Genomic DNA, 14,836 nt, shown 5'->3' on the forward strand with positions numbered 1-14,836 from the left:
CTCTTGAGAAATTCATCTTCTAATATAAACCAAATGTTGAGCTTTTCAAAACTCATAATAATATTTTTCATTGCACATTTTAATGTTCTATTGGTTTGAGAACTAATGAGATCAATGGGATTATCTTCTTGAATATACAATTGAATGCAAAAGGAGGCAAACAATCTGACTTGTTATTCTAATCGGTTTAAGTGTGCCATATCCAGGATTTGTGGATATCTTCAAAGGTCTTTTTCCATAAAAACTGTGCTAGTCTCAAGCGAGCGACATCCTGATTTTTTCTGGTTTTTTTTTTTTCAGCGGTGGAATTTGTGTTTTCTTACACTTTGTTTTTCATCCAGTTTCCTGCTTTAATAGACAACTCTGGGTGATTTACATCAAGTGATCAAGATGATCTTATATCTGGATTATCTGCTTATTATTGGATAATCCAATTACTTGAGTGAAATATGAATGCAGTGTTACGGCATGAATTTTTTTTCTCTTTTTATTCGGGTCAATAACTTTTTACTGTTTATGTCTATGTCTCTTTTACTCTGCAGATTGCCCATTGAAGTTTGAAGAACCCTCCAATGTAATTAAGCAATGTAGGGATCTGGCATCTCCAAATCCACTCTGCTGCGCTTCGTTAAATGCTTATATTGGACAGTTACAGAAACAAATGCTTATAACAAATAAACAGGCCATCAATTGTGCAGCATTTTTCGGGTCCATGTTGCAAAAAGGAGGGGTTATGACAAACATTTATGAGCTTTGTGATGTCGACTTAAAGGACTTCAGTCTCCAAGGTATGTTACTATCCATCGGTTTGTTCTTGCTGCTAATCATATGAATTTTTTATTCTTTAAACAACTAATTGGTTTTTCTTTTGGGTTTTTTTTTGTTTTTCTTTTTGGGTCTTTCTACTGGTTTAGCCTATGGACAACAAGGTGTGTAATGCATTTTCTTTTGTTATTGCTACAAACTTGTTTACTCTTTCATTCATATTGATTGAATTTGTAGTCATCTAATGCATATTTGATCATTGTATAGGGTGTCTGCTTCGGAGTTTGCCAGCAGATGTTATATTTGACAACACCACAGGGGTTAGTTTCACTTGTGACTTGAGTGATAACATTGCTGCCCCATGGCCTTCATCGTCTTACTTTTCATCCATCTCCTTTTGTGCACCTGGTGAGTTAATCTTGGTATATATATTTCGTTGATTAGAGAGCCAATCCCCTCAAATCCTTATGTACAGTTGGGATGATACTTTGTAAAGTATTTACATATTGGGAGTGATATATTTTCATGGCATATGAATTTTGCAGAGATGTCTTTGCCTGCTCTGCCCGTGTCACCAACCTCTGGCAACATAGGTATGTATTTTTCGCAAACGCTCATCATTTTATACCTTGAGTGGTTTTAAAATGTAGTCTAAAAGTTCAAAGCTACATGTGACTAATCAGCTTTATTAACACGTAATGCTTTTAGACATGATGTTGTATACAATGTGATCCTGATATTTACGATGTATGTCAATTATCTTAGGCCACATTGCTTGATATAGATAAAGTTTAATCATTTGATTTTTGAAGGGTTATAGCTATTGTATTTGAATTTGTTCTAGAGTGTAACACCTTAATATGTTGTTTGTTTTGAAGGTTTATGTTCAACGTATTTGATATAGCTGAAATTGATCAAAAAGATTTACAATATTTTTTAGCATGTATCAATTACGCTGATACATTTATCAAAAACCTCACTGATTTACAAGCCTCGTTACAAAGAAATTACGAAAAAATATAGTTTGGTCTTTGGGATAAAAAAGATCAAAAAGTTTCACAGTAGATTAAAGACTTGCGTAAAACTCTTCTAAAATTATATTTACCTATTCATAGTGATTATTTAATTATAAAAACTGACAGGTCTGCATTAGCATTAGGAGCCATATTTAAAGCTCGACGAGATTCTACCGAGCTTTTGTGCAGATATAACTCAGGTACGCATACAACAACCGAGCAGATCTATCATATTAACGAAAAAAAATTATTAGCAATCAAAAAAGCAATTAAAAATTTTGAGATATTTTTAAATGAAACATTTTTTATTAGAACAAATAATAAAACAATTACTTATTTATAAAAGAAAAAATCGTTGATTTTTTACCCAATAAAAGATTAATAACATGACAAAATTAGTTTTCTGCATATAATTTTGATATAAAATATATTGAGAAAAATAAAAATGATCTTGCTGACATTTTGACACGTAAATTATGCAGGAAGTAAATACAGACATTGAAAATATGGAAATTCATGACATAGCCGGTGAAGCCGGCGACAAGTCTCTCTCAGACTTGAACAATTATTTAGAAATTCTTGAATTAAAATTATGGAAATTAGAATTCGAAATTGTCTGCGGCAATCACATTCTTAAAGAATTAGTAAAAGTAAAGAATTTTCTGAATTGAGAAATCCATGAAGACAAATTACCCTCAATTACTAAATTACTAAAAATACGAGATTTTGCATGTCTCAGAAATATAAAAGTGGCATCCACTTCTTCAATTACAAAGGAGGCATCAACCTCTTTAATTAACGAATTACGAGATTTTACCGATCTCAAAATTACAAAACAAGTACCCACTTCTTCAAATAAAATACATTTGTTTGCCAATGTATTGCAAAATACATCAATTAACTCTGTCAAGAGTATTACAAAAATAGTGATGAATGACAACAATTATCTCTATATGAGGAAAGAATTAACTCTCAGATTTATTTTCACACGGCTAGAAAATTCCAAGTCGTCTGTATATATGGAAATACAGATTCTAAATTTATTTCTGAATTATATAAATGGGGCTTAGTACGCATGATTTATCTAGAAGATGAAAATCTTCTAAAAAAATTATCAAAACTAGTTGTTGATGTCGTAGAATCATCCTACATGGTCGCAAATACTGGAATATGTATATATGAAATCATATCAAACTTATCCCGAACCACGGGAAAGAATTATCTCATTTATATAGCTTGTAATTAGGAGTGATTCATATACTCTCAAATATAAACCGATAGAAATATTATCTCAGAGATATAAAATTGATGATTCATACCAAATATGGAATGAAACTAAAAACTAGATTCAACCAACATTTGGGTCTATTTGGAACATTTATTCATAGATAGTCATTGCAAGCAGCAGACGCGCAAGTTATATGAAGTCATGTATAAAAAAATGGGTCTTCATTCTCAACAGAAATGTTGTGGTAGCCAGCAAAGAAGTAAATGAATTATTTTGTCAGAAATTACAAAAATAAAAAATAACATAAATTTATGTTTTGCCAGAAACGGGATACTCTACAAGGAGTACGAGACAAGATTGAAACCAGAAATAGTGGGATGTAAAGAAAACAAGTGTAAAACAAAATAATTATCCAAAAAGAACCTTTTTTACAAGTACGTACTCCCCACCAGCTTGTAAAACAAAACAATTATCTAGAAGGATCTAATCGTACATCAATAATGCTCCGCCGACTTAATTATTTCTGACTTTATTCTCCAACAGTTGAATTATTGACCACGTATGCAGAAGCAAATTATTGAAGATATTCTCAGTCCTAACGACTACTGAGCTTTCTCGGCCTATTTAATGCTCCATTCTCTGAAGACAGGGACAGAGTGAAAATTAGTTACTTCTCTTCTTCCTCCTCTTGTACAATCAAAATATGTTTACCAGCCATAGAGGCTAAATAAAGTTTTCTCGGTCAGATGTCTGTGAGTATATTGTAAAGTATGTAAGGTTATATTTTGTTCTTATCGTTTTCTTATAATAATATTTTGTTTCTATCTCTTTTAGCTAAGCTTAGTGTAGAAAATGACTGAAAGCTATGTTTCGCATCTATGAAATAATTATATATGATTGTGGTATGTTGATGATCTGAGATTGATCATTTGTCAAGCCTGTATTTTCTCTAGAAATCCACGAAGAAGAATATAATATGAATTGGAGATGTTGAGATCAAACCCTATAATAGACAGAAATAATGTAAGAAAATATTTGGATAAGCTCTTAGTAGGAAGCATGATGGACCCGAGTATTTTATAGTATACAGAAGATAAAAGAGTAAAAAATTTGTTAAAAATAGAAGATAATATAATATAAAAAAGATTAGATTTAGAAATTAAAAACATATAAACAAATATTGAAAATATCGAAGAACAAATAAAAAAAATAGGTAATAACAAATCTAAGACATTGAAGACACAAAAAAATGGCATCAAAGTCGGATGATCAACAGATTAAAACATATGAATGTCTGAAACATATTAATTGTTTCAACACACCTTCATGGTCTTATAGTTCTTTTTGCTCTTATGAATTTCAATTAACAAAAAAAAAATTAAAAAGATGTTTGCTTTTAGATAAACTTAGGGTAGATATATTCGATAAACTTGATGCTTAATAAACTCTTATCTAGAACAAGAATTTAACAGAATCTGTGAATTATTACAAATAAATATAAAAAATAAACAATTAGAATTCTTTACAAAAGAGCAAAATTTTCATTTATATCTCCCTAAGGAAATTCTAATGAATGGATTATAATTAGCTATATGATCTTAAAGCAACTTGAATTAGGATTACATTCTGAAAATATATTTAATGACCAACTTGTTAATTTATGGAGTTAAATCAAAGTCAATTAGAAAAAATTAAATTCTATAAAATTATAATCCAATTCAGATATAAAAAATTAGCGCACACAAAAAGCACTTCTAATATACATGAATTAGGCTTATTACTAATTCAAAATCAACAAATTTTAAATAGTAATATAGCTACCACAGCTATTCTTGCCGAATGCTTCAACGTAAAATAATTTTCCTCTCATCTAGATATTCTTGGCTGGATGAATCAAACTAAGCATAGTTCTCAAGAAAATATCCAAGGAGCTATTTGTAATAATGAAATCATTTCAGTAGAACTTTCTCCAACTGAAAATGAAATAAAAGATTTAATTAATGTTCTAACAAAACACCAATTCAGGATTACTTCATTAATTATTCTTCAATCAGTACTCCTACTCCGTCTAATAATCAAATAATAGGAATGTCTATTCAATCTAATTCTAATGAAGCTAGTACAAGTCACAATACTATTTCTTATGCACATTATCTACCACCAAGTATGAAACATATTCCTAATCCAAGATCAAATCAATCAGGATCAAAGATCCAAAATCGCATACCTGAACCCATTAGTGGACACGGTATCTATTTAAATATTGTTTGTTTCAAAATTATTAATGAAATAATTGATAAATGGGTAATAGAAAATAACTTAGCTGTATATCATTATAATTTAAAAGGCGAAGGTGCTTATAGTTTTTTAGAAAATATACTTACTGGAATTGCCAAAAAATAGTTTCTTGGATTGAAAGATAATGAAAATCAAAATATTAGAGATACTTGTTTACGTGAAAGAATTTTCAGTACCCTTGGCAAATGGCCAAGTATTTATGATGACTTTATAAAAAATGAATTCTTAGAATATAAAATTAAATATACCACCAAAGCAGAAAAACAGACGCCTTTATTGTTTAAGTTAGCAGTTGAGCTTGAATAAATAAAACTTTGAAGTAGTTTTAGCAAGTTATTAATGGCGATTAACTAATAAACTCCTGTAACTCAAACCTTAAGGAGGGTATTTACAAGCTTTTGGTGGATATTGTTTTTGTACTTGAACTCATCAAATGATCATTCAACTTAACAATTACTTAAACGGATCAAACCTTTGGTATATGGTGTTTTGGTTGGACAAACAAATGCGGTACTCGAATATTTAGCACGCCTAGGGATGGGCGGGGCTCGTCTAATAGCCTTCGGTCATTCCTTTAAAAAAAAATATGCGGGTGTGAGCAATGTCTCCTATGAAACTCGTGTAGGAAAAAATGCACCTTAGCCAAGAGAGGTTTATTCTTTTGATGGATTGGAGGGTTATGAATTAATCCACATTATGAATATTATTTGGCCATCATGTCCTTATAGCAATGAATTGTCAGATCAAACTCAAATGTATTATGATTGATGGTAATGATGATTTGACCTAGACACCATCAATCTTGGTTGGAGCTCTTTAAGATTGGCGTTGATGTCTATGGCGTTCCAAAAAAATCATGGCAGTAGAAGTAGATTAATATATTAGGGTTAGATGAATATCCCAAATATAAGCTGAGAGCAACACATAGCAATCACAAGATATTTATGTGGAAAATTCGGTAGGGGAAAAAACAATGCAGCGTAGTATATTTGGAACAATTTCACTAATGTGAGGCAAGGATTATAAGGATGCCCTTCTTTATAATTGGAGAAGTCAATAATGAAATGCTGGCGGTTGGTGGCCACTGCAAGCTTCACATTTTTTTGATGCATTTGAAATTCTCTTAAATTGGTCAAATTTAAATACATTGAAAATTAGCCACGCAATGAATTGTAGATACCTCAGAAGATTACATTGCTTTAGTTTTTCTTCAAACCAATATCCGAAAATGCAGATTCTCTGCTTTGATTTACTTTAGAAATGTTTGCAACCATACAACTTCTAAATAATATAAGCATCTTCTGTAATGGTTATGTGGAGCTTTATTTTGCTAGAGCTATCATTCAAGTAGTGAGTGTTAGATTTCATTTGGCAGGTAAAATTGAAAGTTGAGAGATGGTATACTGTTTACTTGGTGTTTCTGCTTATAAGTGGGGAAATTAAGCTATGTAGGGTGTGAGTTCCGTATGTCCATGGACCTATGGTTCATAAACATCATACATTGTTGGCAAGATTTTGGTGTTGGTGGTTGATGGGTAATGTTATAATTTGTGATGATGGGCGGTCAACTTGGTTGTTCTTTTCATGGGAGGATTGATCAAGAAGATAGGTATCTGACATAATGGTTGATATATGTTAGATGTTAGCCATTGGCATATATCACATGAATGTCACATGTTGGCCATTAATAGTCTATTTGCTAGGTCATTCTCTTGATAGAGGAGAGATTGGGAGTTTGAGAAGATGGGCATCATACATGGTTGACAATTGTGAGGCATTGATCATTGGTGGTAGTCAAAGGAAATACTAGATGTTTGCAATAGTGCTAGTTGGCTGGGTCGTTCTCTTGATTGGTTGAGAATATTTGAGATATTAGATGATGATTGAAGAAAATAAGGGGTTTGACGGCCTTACTTTCTGTCTCCTTTGATGGCATTGTTGAGGTTGAGATCTGTTCAATATGTCACAGTCATGAAAGATGCAAAGTGACTGATGGACCACATATTAGGAGTCTTTGACATGCTATTTCACTAATTTGGCCTTGGTCTCTTACACAATTTTTTCTATTCCATGCACTTGTCTTCTCAAGTCTTCGCATGTCTGTTTTTTGGCCTTCTATTGCTTGCGTCAAATCCAAACACAATTTTGAAAGTGTTTTACATGTGTTGGGGTGTTGTCTTTGGTCGATGAGGATGCATGGCATTTAAGAATTGTGAGTGCTTCATTGCATATCATTCTTGAAGGCATTTGAAGAACTTATGGGTTGTTTGGTAGTGTGAGAACATTTCTTTTGAATCGAAGCCCGTTTTTCCCTTTTGCTCTGAGGCTTTTGTGCGGGTTGGAGAAAGTTATGTTAATTTTTATTATGGAATTGAAACAATTAAGAAGGGTTGAAGGGCAAAAATCCTATAGGGCTATTTAATAAAAAATATGTTTTTTTTTATTGTACCAAACACACTACAACTCAATCATTTGGCCCTTAGGCATCGAATGAAATTTTCTTTAACATTTCTTTGATAGTGATACAGTGCAATAAATCTTGATCATTATCCACTCAGTTTTTTTGGGGAAAATATAGTATGTGAGAAGCCATGAATATTTTTTGTTACTATAATATTTCTACATATGTACTTGGTGGTTTCCCACAAGAAGTGGCTATTTTGGTAAAGCTAACAAGATTTGAGAGAAATTTTTCTCTAAATAATTAATGGGATTGTGATATTAAGTTTCTAGAAGTCGCAAGTGTCCCCAGTACACTAAAAAATATTTTAAATCTAGCCCTGAAAAATTATGTAAAGAACATAATTTTAAAAATTGAACCAGAGCATCCAGTTTAACTAGTTCAATCGTGTATCGGTTCTTCAGCCTCTTCTGTCCAACGTTTAAAACCTCATTCAACTAAAATTGACTAGAACTGTTAGTTGGATTTATGATGGGTGAACCGGTCAGATTCTTTTAAAAGGTCCTTAGTTCTAATTTTGTTTTTTTATTTTAATCAGATTGTTAGAAATAAAAGATTTATGTTAAAAATAGAGAAATAATTAAAATGTCAAGTTTCCAAAATGTTAATTCAAATTTATATTCAAAATATTTATGAGTAGCATGTCCTGAATTGAACTAACATTATTACATTATTTAATTCATATTAAATTATTTTTATACTTGTTGTGTCATTCAGATCAATCTCAGTTGAACATTTGAACTTTGAGTTTCCTCTCTTTCTGGTTTAATGGTTGATCCGATTTTCGAAACTTCAATTAAGAATGCTGTAATTTAGACGTAAAAATCTTAGAAGACAAAATCTCCCAAAATTCAAATTCATGGTTTTGTGCATCAAAGAGCGTTCTAGAAGACATATTAAGCATAATTTTCATCGCAAAATTCGGCCAAATAGATATCTAGAATGAATAACAGTTGAAATGATGAAGAAATGCTCAATACCAAAATTGATTACCTCTTTTATTCTTTATTACAGGTCACCCAATTGAGATAATTTCATTAAAATATGTTTTAAGTTATAAGCGAAGCACTTTCCTGTACTTTGGGGAGATGTTGATTCATTGTTGTAGATATGGATCATGTTGAATGTATTCCATGATGGATGTTGGAGGATCTTGGAGTGATTGGAGTGTCTTTTCATGATTGTTTGCGATATTTTGGTCATTTTTTGGTTTAGGAGATGAATCAAGAGACTGATTAGTTGTGTTGATGACATGCATCAATCTCATAGGAGATCATGTGCATTATTGACGGTCATCAGGCTTACAATCAACTTGATACAATGATAGGCTTCAGTCTATAGACATTTGGTGTGGCCAATGTCTTGCTTCAGCCTTAAAGAATGGCAAGTGTCATTGGATTGCATTAACCTAAAAAGCGACGATTTTCATTGGCATCGACAAATTTTCCTAAATTGTATTCAGGCTTTGAGCGTGAATCGACGCAGTAGTTAAGCACTGGTGATCTCAGAATGCTGGTAGATTGATGTAGTGGTAGTCTAACAATAGTGGTCATTCGGGGATTGTTGAGTAATGGTAGTTTGAAAATAGTGGTTGTGTAGGCGGCTGTATGATGTGAGGATAGTCCAATGATGGTGGACAAAGCAATGGGTTTAATAGTTGTGGACGAGTGGCAAAGGCCCAAGTACGATGGACTTGTAGTGGAAATTTGATAGCACTAGTTGGACGATGGTGGTCCAATGGTGATAGACTTTGTTTTGATGGTAGTGTTTGGATGATGGTTTGATGGAAGTGCACCAACGACTGCATTTCAAAGGTGGCGGCTGGATGGAGATGATGGCTTGATTGTAGTGGATGGGAGATGGACAATAGTTTGGAGGTGAAATTTTAACTGTGGCGGTTAGATGATTGTTTGACGAAGTTGGACTAGCAATTGTAGTTTGACGATGTTGGTCACTCAATGAAGGCAGTAGTAATGTTCCCAGTGTGGTTGATTGGCAATAATGATTTAATGGCGGTGGCTAGGAAGCATTGACTCGACGATAATAGTTTTTGATGATTTGATGTAGGTGCATTAGCGACTGTAGTGTATTGGAAGCATTCCAATGGCGATGGGCGGGAGGTGGCAATGTGATGTTAGTGGATGGGCAGTGGAGGCTAGACAAAGTCAGTTGGATAGCAGTGGTCCGATGATGTTTGACTAAAGGTCATGACTTGACATTAGTCGATAGGTGATGGCAACTTGATGACAAATGTTGAATGGTGATGAAATGATGGTGTACTGATCACAACTGTACACTGTCTTCGAACGGGTGCAGTCTAATGGTGGTTGTTTGGCGAAAATAGCTTGATGACGGCACTTGGGCAGCGACAACGAACAATAGCGGTTGAGCGGCAGTGCTTAGGTGATGGCATCTTGCAATCGACGATGTTGGACGAGCAACTGTGGCCCGACAATGTTGGATGAGCAGCGGCTTTTCGTGTTGGTGGATAGATGGCAATAGTTGAGCAGCAATCAAGGATCCCCTAATCTTCGCGTCGCCCACCTTCATTCTAACTCTAGCCTTTAAATCTACAGGCCTCTTGTTTTTGTGTAAAGAATAGGTGTTTATTGATTTTGGTAGTGATTTCTCGAGTTAATTCCGACATCTATAATATTTTTTGGGAGTTAGATGGCTTAATGATATCATAATTAAGCGATTTTGGGCTAGTTGGATTTGTCTTGTTGATGCCCTCATTTAACTTTAAGCTTGCAAGATTTAGAGACCATTTGATTCTCCAATAAAGGTCCCATAACTCTAGCGTTTAACTCATCATGCCTTGTTTTATGTAAAGATTGGGTGTCTATTTATCGATTTTGGTAGTGATTTCTAAAGTAAATTCCAACATTTATAATACTCCATCAGATGGCTGAAAGTGATCCCCTTGATCATATGTTATTTTTTGGGAGTTTGATGTCTTAATGATATCGGAATTAAGCGATTTTAAGCTAGTTGGATTTGTCTCTTTGAGACACTCATTTAACTATAAGCTTGCAAGATTTAGAGACCATTTGATTCTCCAAAAGGTCCCAAAATTCCTGTTAAGATCAGCGCTTGGTTTGGGCTAATTTAGAGTTTAGATTAGTTCATTTTCGGCTTCATAAGATTCGTCTTGTAATAACATTCAGTTTGGCTACATGCCTGTGAAAAGAATTAGGGATGATTTTTGAAAAGTTTTTAATCTCAAGATGCGTTGAGATTCATACTTTAATATCGGATACATATAATAGCATTTGTTCGCAGCCATGGCCTTATAAAGATGGTTTTCAGTCTCTTTTATTTGGAGAAAAAATGTCCAAAATTCAAGTCATCCCTTTGGGAGGAGATTTTTTTTGTTGGGGGAAATGGAAAAGAGATACTTCATTTTTTTTCTAATTTTTTTCTTTAAAAAAAAAAGCACAACTACCACCTTGAAGCAGCATGGCCTGGGCGATACCTTGCATCAGTGGCGGCCACAGCTGGTCAAGCTCCATCAAGCATTCCGGGCCTTTTCCTTCTCTGGATTAGCCCAATGTGAACATTTTGCTGGGTTAGGCTTCGTTAATCTTGTGAAATCAAGTGGCTTAGAATCTACAATAGACTAGATAATAGGTGGTCATGTTAGCCCTGATAAGTATTCGGGAAATTCAATCAAATGGTTGTGATTGAACAATGTTATTTTTTAGAACTGCATCATTCAAATACAAGGATAGTTGATTAGAATGGCACCCATGTTGAAAACTGCGTCTCCATTTTGTGTTTGAAAGTGCATTTTGGTAATTTTTATTTTTCTATTCTTTATATGTACGCATTTAAACTATTCCTTAAAAAAAAGAATGCTGACTTTCCCCTATTTAAATTTCCAGGTAATTACTATGCCAGGAGGGTGGGTGTTTTTGCACACTTAACTTTGTGTTTGGTTTATGGAAGTTTGTTATGAGAGGATGGTCAGGCCAGCAGTTTATTTATACCTTGAGCGATTCATTTTCCTGTACAGCATGCTTTGTGTTGTTTCCACAACAATCTGAGCTGAATATTCACGCACTTTGGTAACGGTTATTTTTTTAAAAGAGATTTTGAATTCAGCTCATTGAATCTTTCTGAATGTGAATATGGATTGTAGATTGAATACTTTCAGATGGCTTGGTTTCCTAGAACTTTTCCTTGTTTATGGCTTTAGCTGTATTCATAAAATTTTGGTGTAGTTTTTTAGGGATGTATTATTTATTTATTTATTTATTTTACTATTTATATTGTTAAAGATTTATTTTGGGAATTTTAGATTCAATCATGTCATTTATCAAGGAAATATATTTTCATTTTTAAAAGGATAAAGTGCAATAAATCACATTATATCTATACCAAATAATTACTCATGATGGTTAAGGTTACAACCTTCTTGGATGTGTGAATGACTTCAAATCACCTGCTTGAATCACATCATTTGAACTAAAATTCATGCCCTTACATGGATGCCTGGTCCTCATGAAATGGAATTACTTATCTTTGGGCATCTGCCAAATCATTGGTAAGCTCATATTCTCTTCTTCAAATAGAAATTACCTCAGATAACTTGCGGAAGTTTTACCATAAGTTTTTTAGATAAATGTACAAAAATTTTGTCAATAAACTATCATTTCTTGGGGCCTTATTCATAGAGCGCTTCTCTTTTGCTTAAATAGAGTTGGATCAATTTTCAAAGAAATGTGAAGTTATTCAAGAAGCAGAACAACCCCTGTTGGGGCCTTAGTGTTGAAACTATTTTCTTAATGGTGCAGTATTATAAATATTTTCACAAAAAAAAAGGAAAAAGCAGACAAGCTTACTCATAGCTGCCGCATATGTAGCAACATGATCCTTTCACAGCCATGATTCATTTAGTGAAGTTTTCAAGCAGCATATTTGGCTAGATTCAATAAGGCCATGGCTTGCTATAACAAATAGAAATTTCCTTTGTATTCTCTTAACATATTGAGCTCATTTTTGTCGAATCATATCCTGTCTGGCCCTTTTAGCCTTTCCTTCATATGATTATTTTTTATTCTAATGCATCTCGGTTGCTAGTTGGTCCTGTTTTTGCTGGCTTAGCCCTTGTCCTGCAGCAGCCCCAAAGAATCTCCACAGGAACCTAACACAATATACAATTAGGAGTTTATTGGCAAGTACACTTTGAAACTTGGGGGAACCCAAGCTCATGTTGGGTTTGGTTTGGCTTAATGTATGATTGGCTTGTAGGATTTGCTTTGCTTAAATTAAAATTGTTTTTCCTTATATAAATTAAATTTAAGCTACCTTAAATCTAAAATAATTTAATTTAAACCTAGGAGAAATGTAATGTAACCTAATGATCATGGTGAAACTATGCCTAAGCTAAATTAAACCCAAACATCGTTTTAACTTAATCTAGCTTTAAAACAAAATCTAATTTGATTTGAATAGTAAATTAAAATCAATTCATCTAAACCTAAAGCATGACAATTAACTCTAATTAAGGTTAAGCTGAATCTAATCTAACTCAACTTAATATAATTCTAATTTCATTAAAACCAAATTAAATCTAAAACTATTTTAGCTTAAACATAATGAAACCACCAACTTAGTATAGCCTAAACTTAATTGAAATAAACAATAAATAAAAATGCTGTCAAATTAAAGTTCAATTAAACTCAATTGAAATCTAAAATACAAATTTAAACATTATAAACCTAATTAAACCTCACTCTCAACTTAAAATAAAATTTACACTAGGTTAAACCTATTTCCAACCTACTCTAATCTTTCTAAAGCAAAGAACATGAAACTAACTTAAGCTACCTTAATCCAAACACAATTTAATTTAATTATATTTAAACTTAATTTAAATCTAAAAGGAAAACCAATCCAACTTATGCCTGAAGTCTAATTTGAACCTAGCTTAAGATCAAACCTAAAACTAATATGTCCTACTCAAAACCTAAATCAAGACCAAAATTGAACCTAATTTAAACAAAACAAAATCAAAACTAACTTAACCCCAAAACTAAACTAAACTTAATACAAAACCAAAAAAATTCAAGCTCATTTGAGCTTAGGCAAAAGCTTGTTGGGGACTGGTGCAACTCTTTAAGCTCATCCAAGTGGATTGAGATTTTATTGGGAGACCCATTCAACCAAATCCAACTCTCTGAGCTCTCCTAAACTTGCCAACTCGAGCTCCTATACTCAACCCAATCATCCTAAGACCACTAGCAAAACAACAGTGGCACGCCTTCTCTCTTATCTTGATCAGCAGCCCATAGTTGGGTAAGGAGTTTAACTAGAGGTTGGTGCTCACCTTAATTTAGGTAAAAATCATAAAAAATCAGTCAACACCAGCTAATCCTACTAGCCTCACTTCTGCCTCCCAGCCTTCAAATAGCACTGCTAGTCCTAAATGATCTGAGTCGCTCATTGGGAATCTAATGGAGGCCGTGATTGTCAATTCAATCTCCTTCTCCCTCTTCCCAGCCAAATACACTCGATTCCTGGTTTTGAAAGAGGAGATAAAGGTTTTTCAAAAGGAATTCAACTCTCATTTAGATTGATTCTCTCTATAGCATTCTTCTTTATCCTCAAAGCTCCCCCACCCCCTCTCTCTCTTGAGCAGTCCTCAATTCCTAAAGCTCCCAAAACGATAGTTCACCAAGCTACCACTTGCAAGCTTGGACTTGGCACAGAATTGATTCCATCCATTATAATTGAGTTTACTCAAGACAAAAAGCTTCACAGGGTTCTTGAAAGCTAATCCAAACTATCTTTTTCACTTGCTCACTCCAACCCTGGGTTTTGGGGTTTAAAATGAGTCGATCCATCTTACGAGCCGGCTTGAGCTCGGCTTTTTAATGAGCTCATAGGCCAAGCTTTTCAAGTCACAAGCTTTAGCTCTAGCTCAAACCTAAGCTCATTTATTAACTAAGTTTGAGCTCGAGCTCATCTCGGCTCAGTTCATTGGCTCGCGAGCCAATTCGATTAGTCATAGGAGGTGTTGGAGGATAATTCATCCCATAATGATCTAATTTCTTTGATATTACA

At 33.5% G+C, this 14,836-nt stretch overlaps 1 protein-coding gene across 3 annotated transcripts in view; it reads left to right on the plus strand.

Annotated features, from left to right (window-relative positions):
- Positions 1 to 11,939, plus strand: part of LOC110028656 (uncharacterized GPI-anchored protein At1g61900) — a 38,102-nt gene extending 26,163 nt beyond the window's left edge. For 2 of the 3 annotated variants that reach the window (XM_020730593.1, XM_020730594.1), the window contains exons 4-8: positions 543 to 788; positions 915 to 929; positions 1,033 to 1,173; positions 1,311 to 1,358; positions 11,653 to 11,939. In XM_020730593.1, the coding sequence (XP_020586252.1) occupies positions 543 to 788; positions 915 to 929; positions 1,033 to 1,173; positions 1,311 to 1,358; positions 11,653 to 11,726 (524 nt within the window). In that variant the 3' untranslated portion in view covers positions 11,727 to 11,939. Of the gene's footprint in view, positions 1 to 542; positions 789 to 914; positions 930 to 1,032; positions 1,174 to 1,310; positions 1,359 to 1,907; positions 1,982 to 11,652 lie in introns of all 3 variants that reach the window. The other variant, XM_020730595.1, reaches the window with a different exon arrangement.
- The last annotated feature ends 2,897 nt before the right edge of the window (positions 11,940 to 14,836 follow it).

This window comes from Phalaenopsis equestris, unplaced genomic scaffold, assembly GCF_001263595.1.
Source record: "Phalaenopsis equestris unplaced genomic scaffold, ASM126359v1 Scaffold000519, whole genome shotgun sequence".
NCBI classification, from domain to species: Eukaryota; Viridiplantae; Streptophyta; class Magnoliopsida; order Asparagales; family Orchidaceae; genus Phalaenopsis; species Phalaenopsis equestris.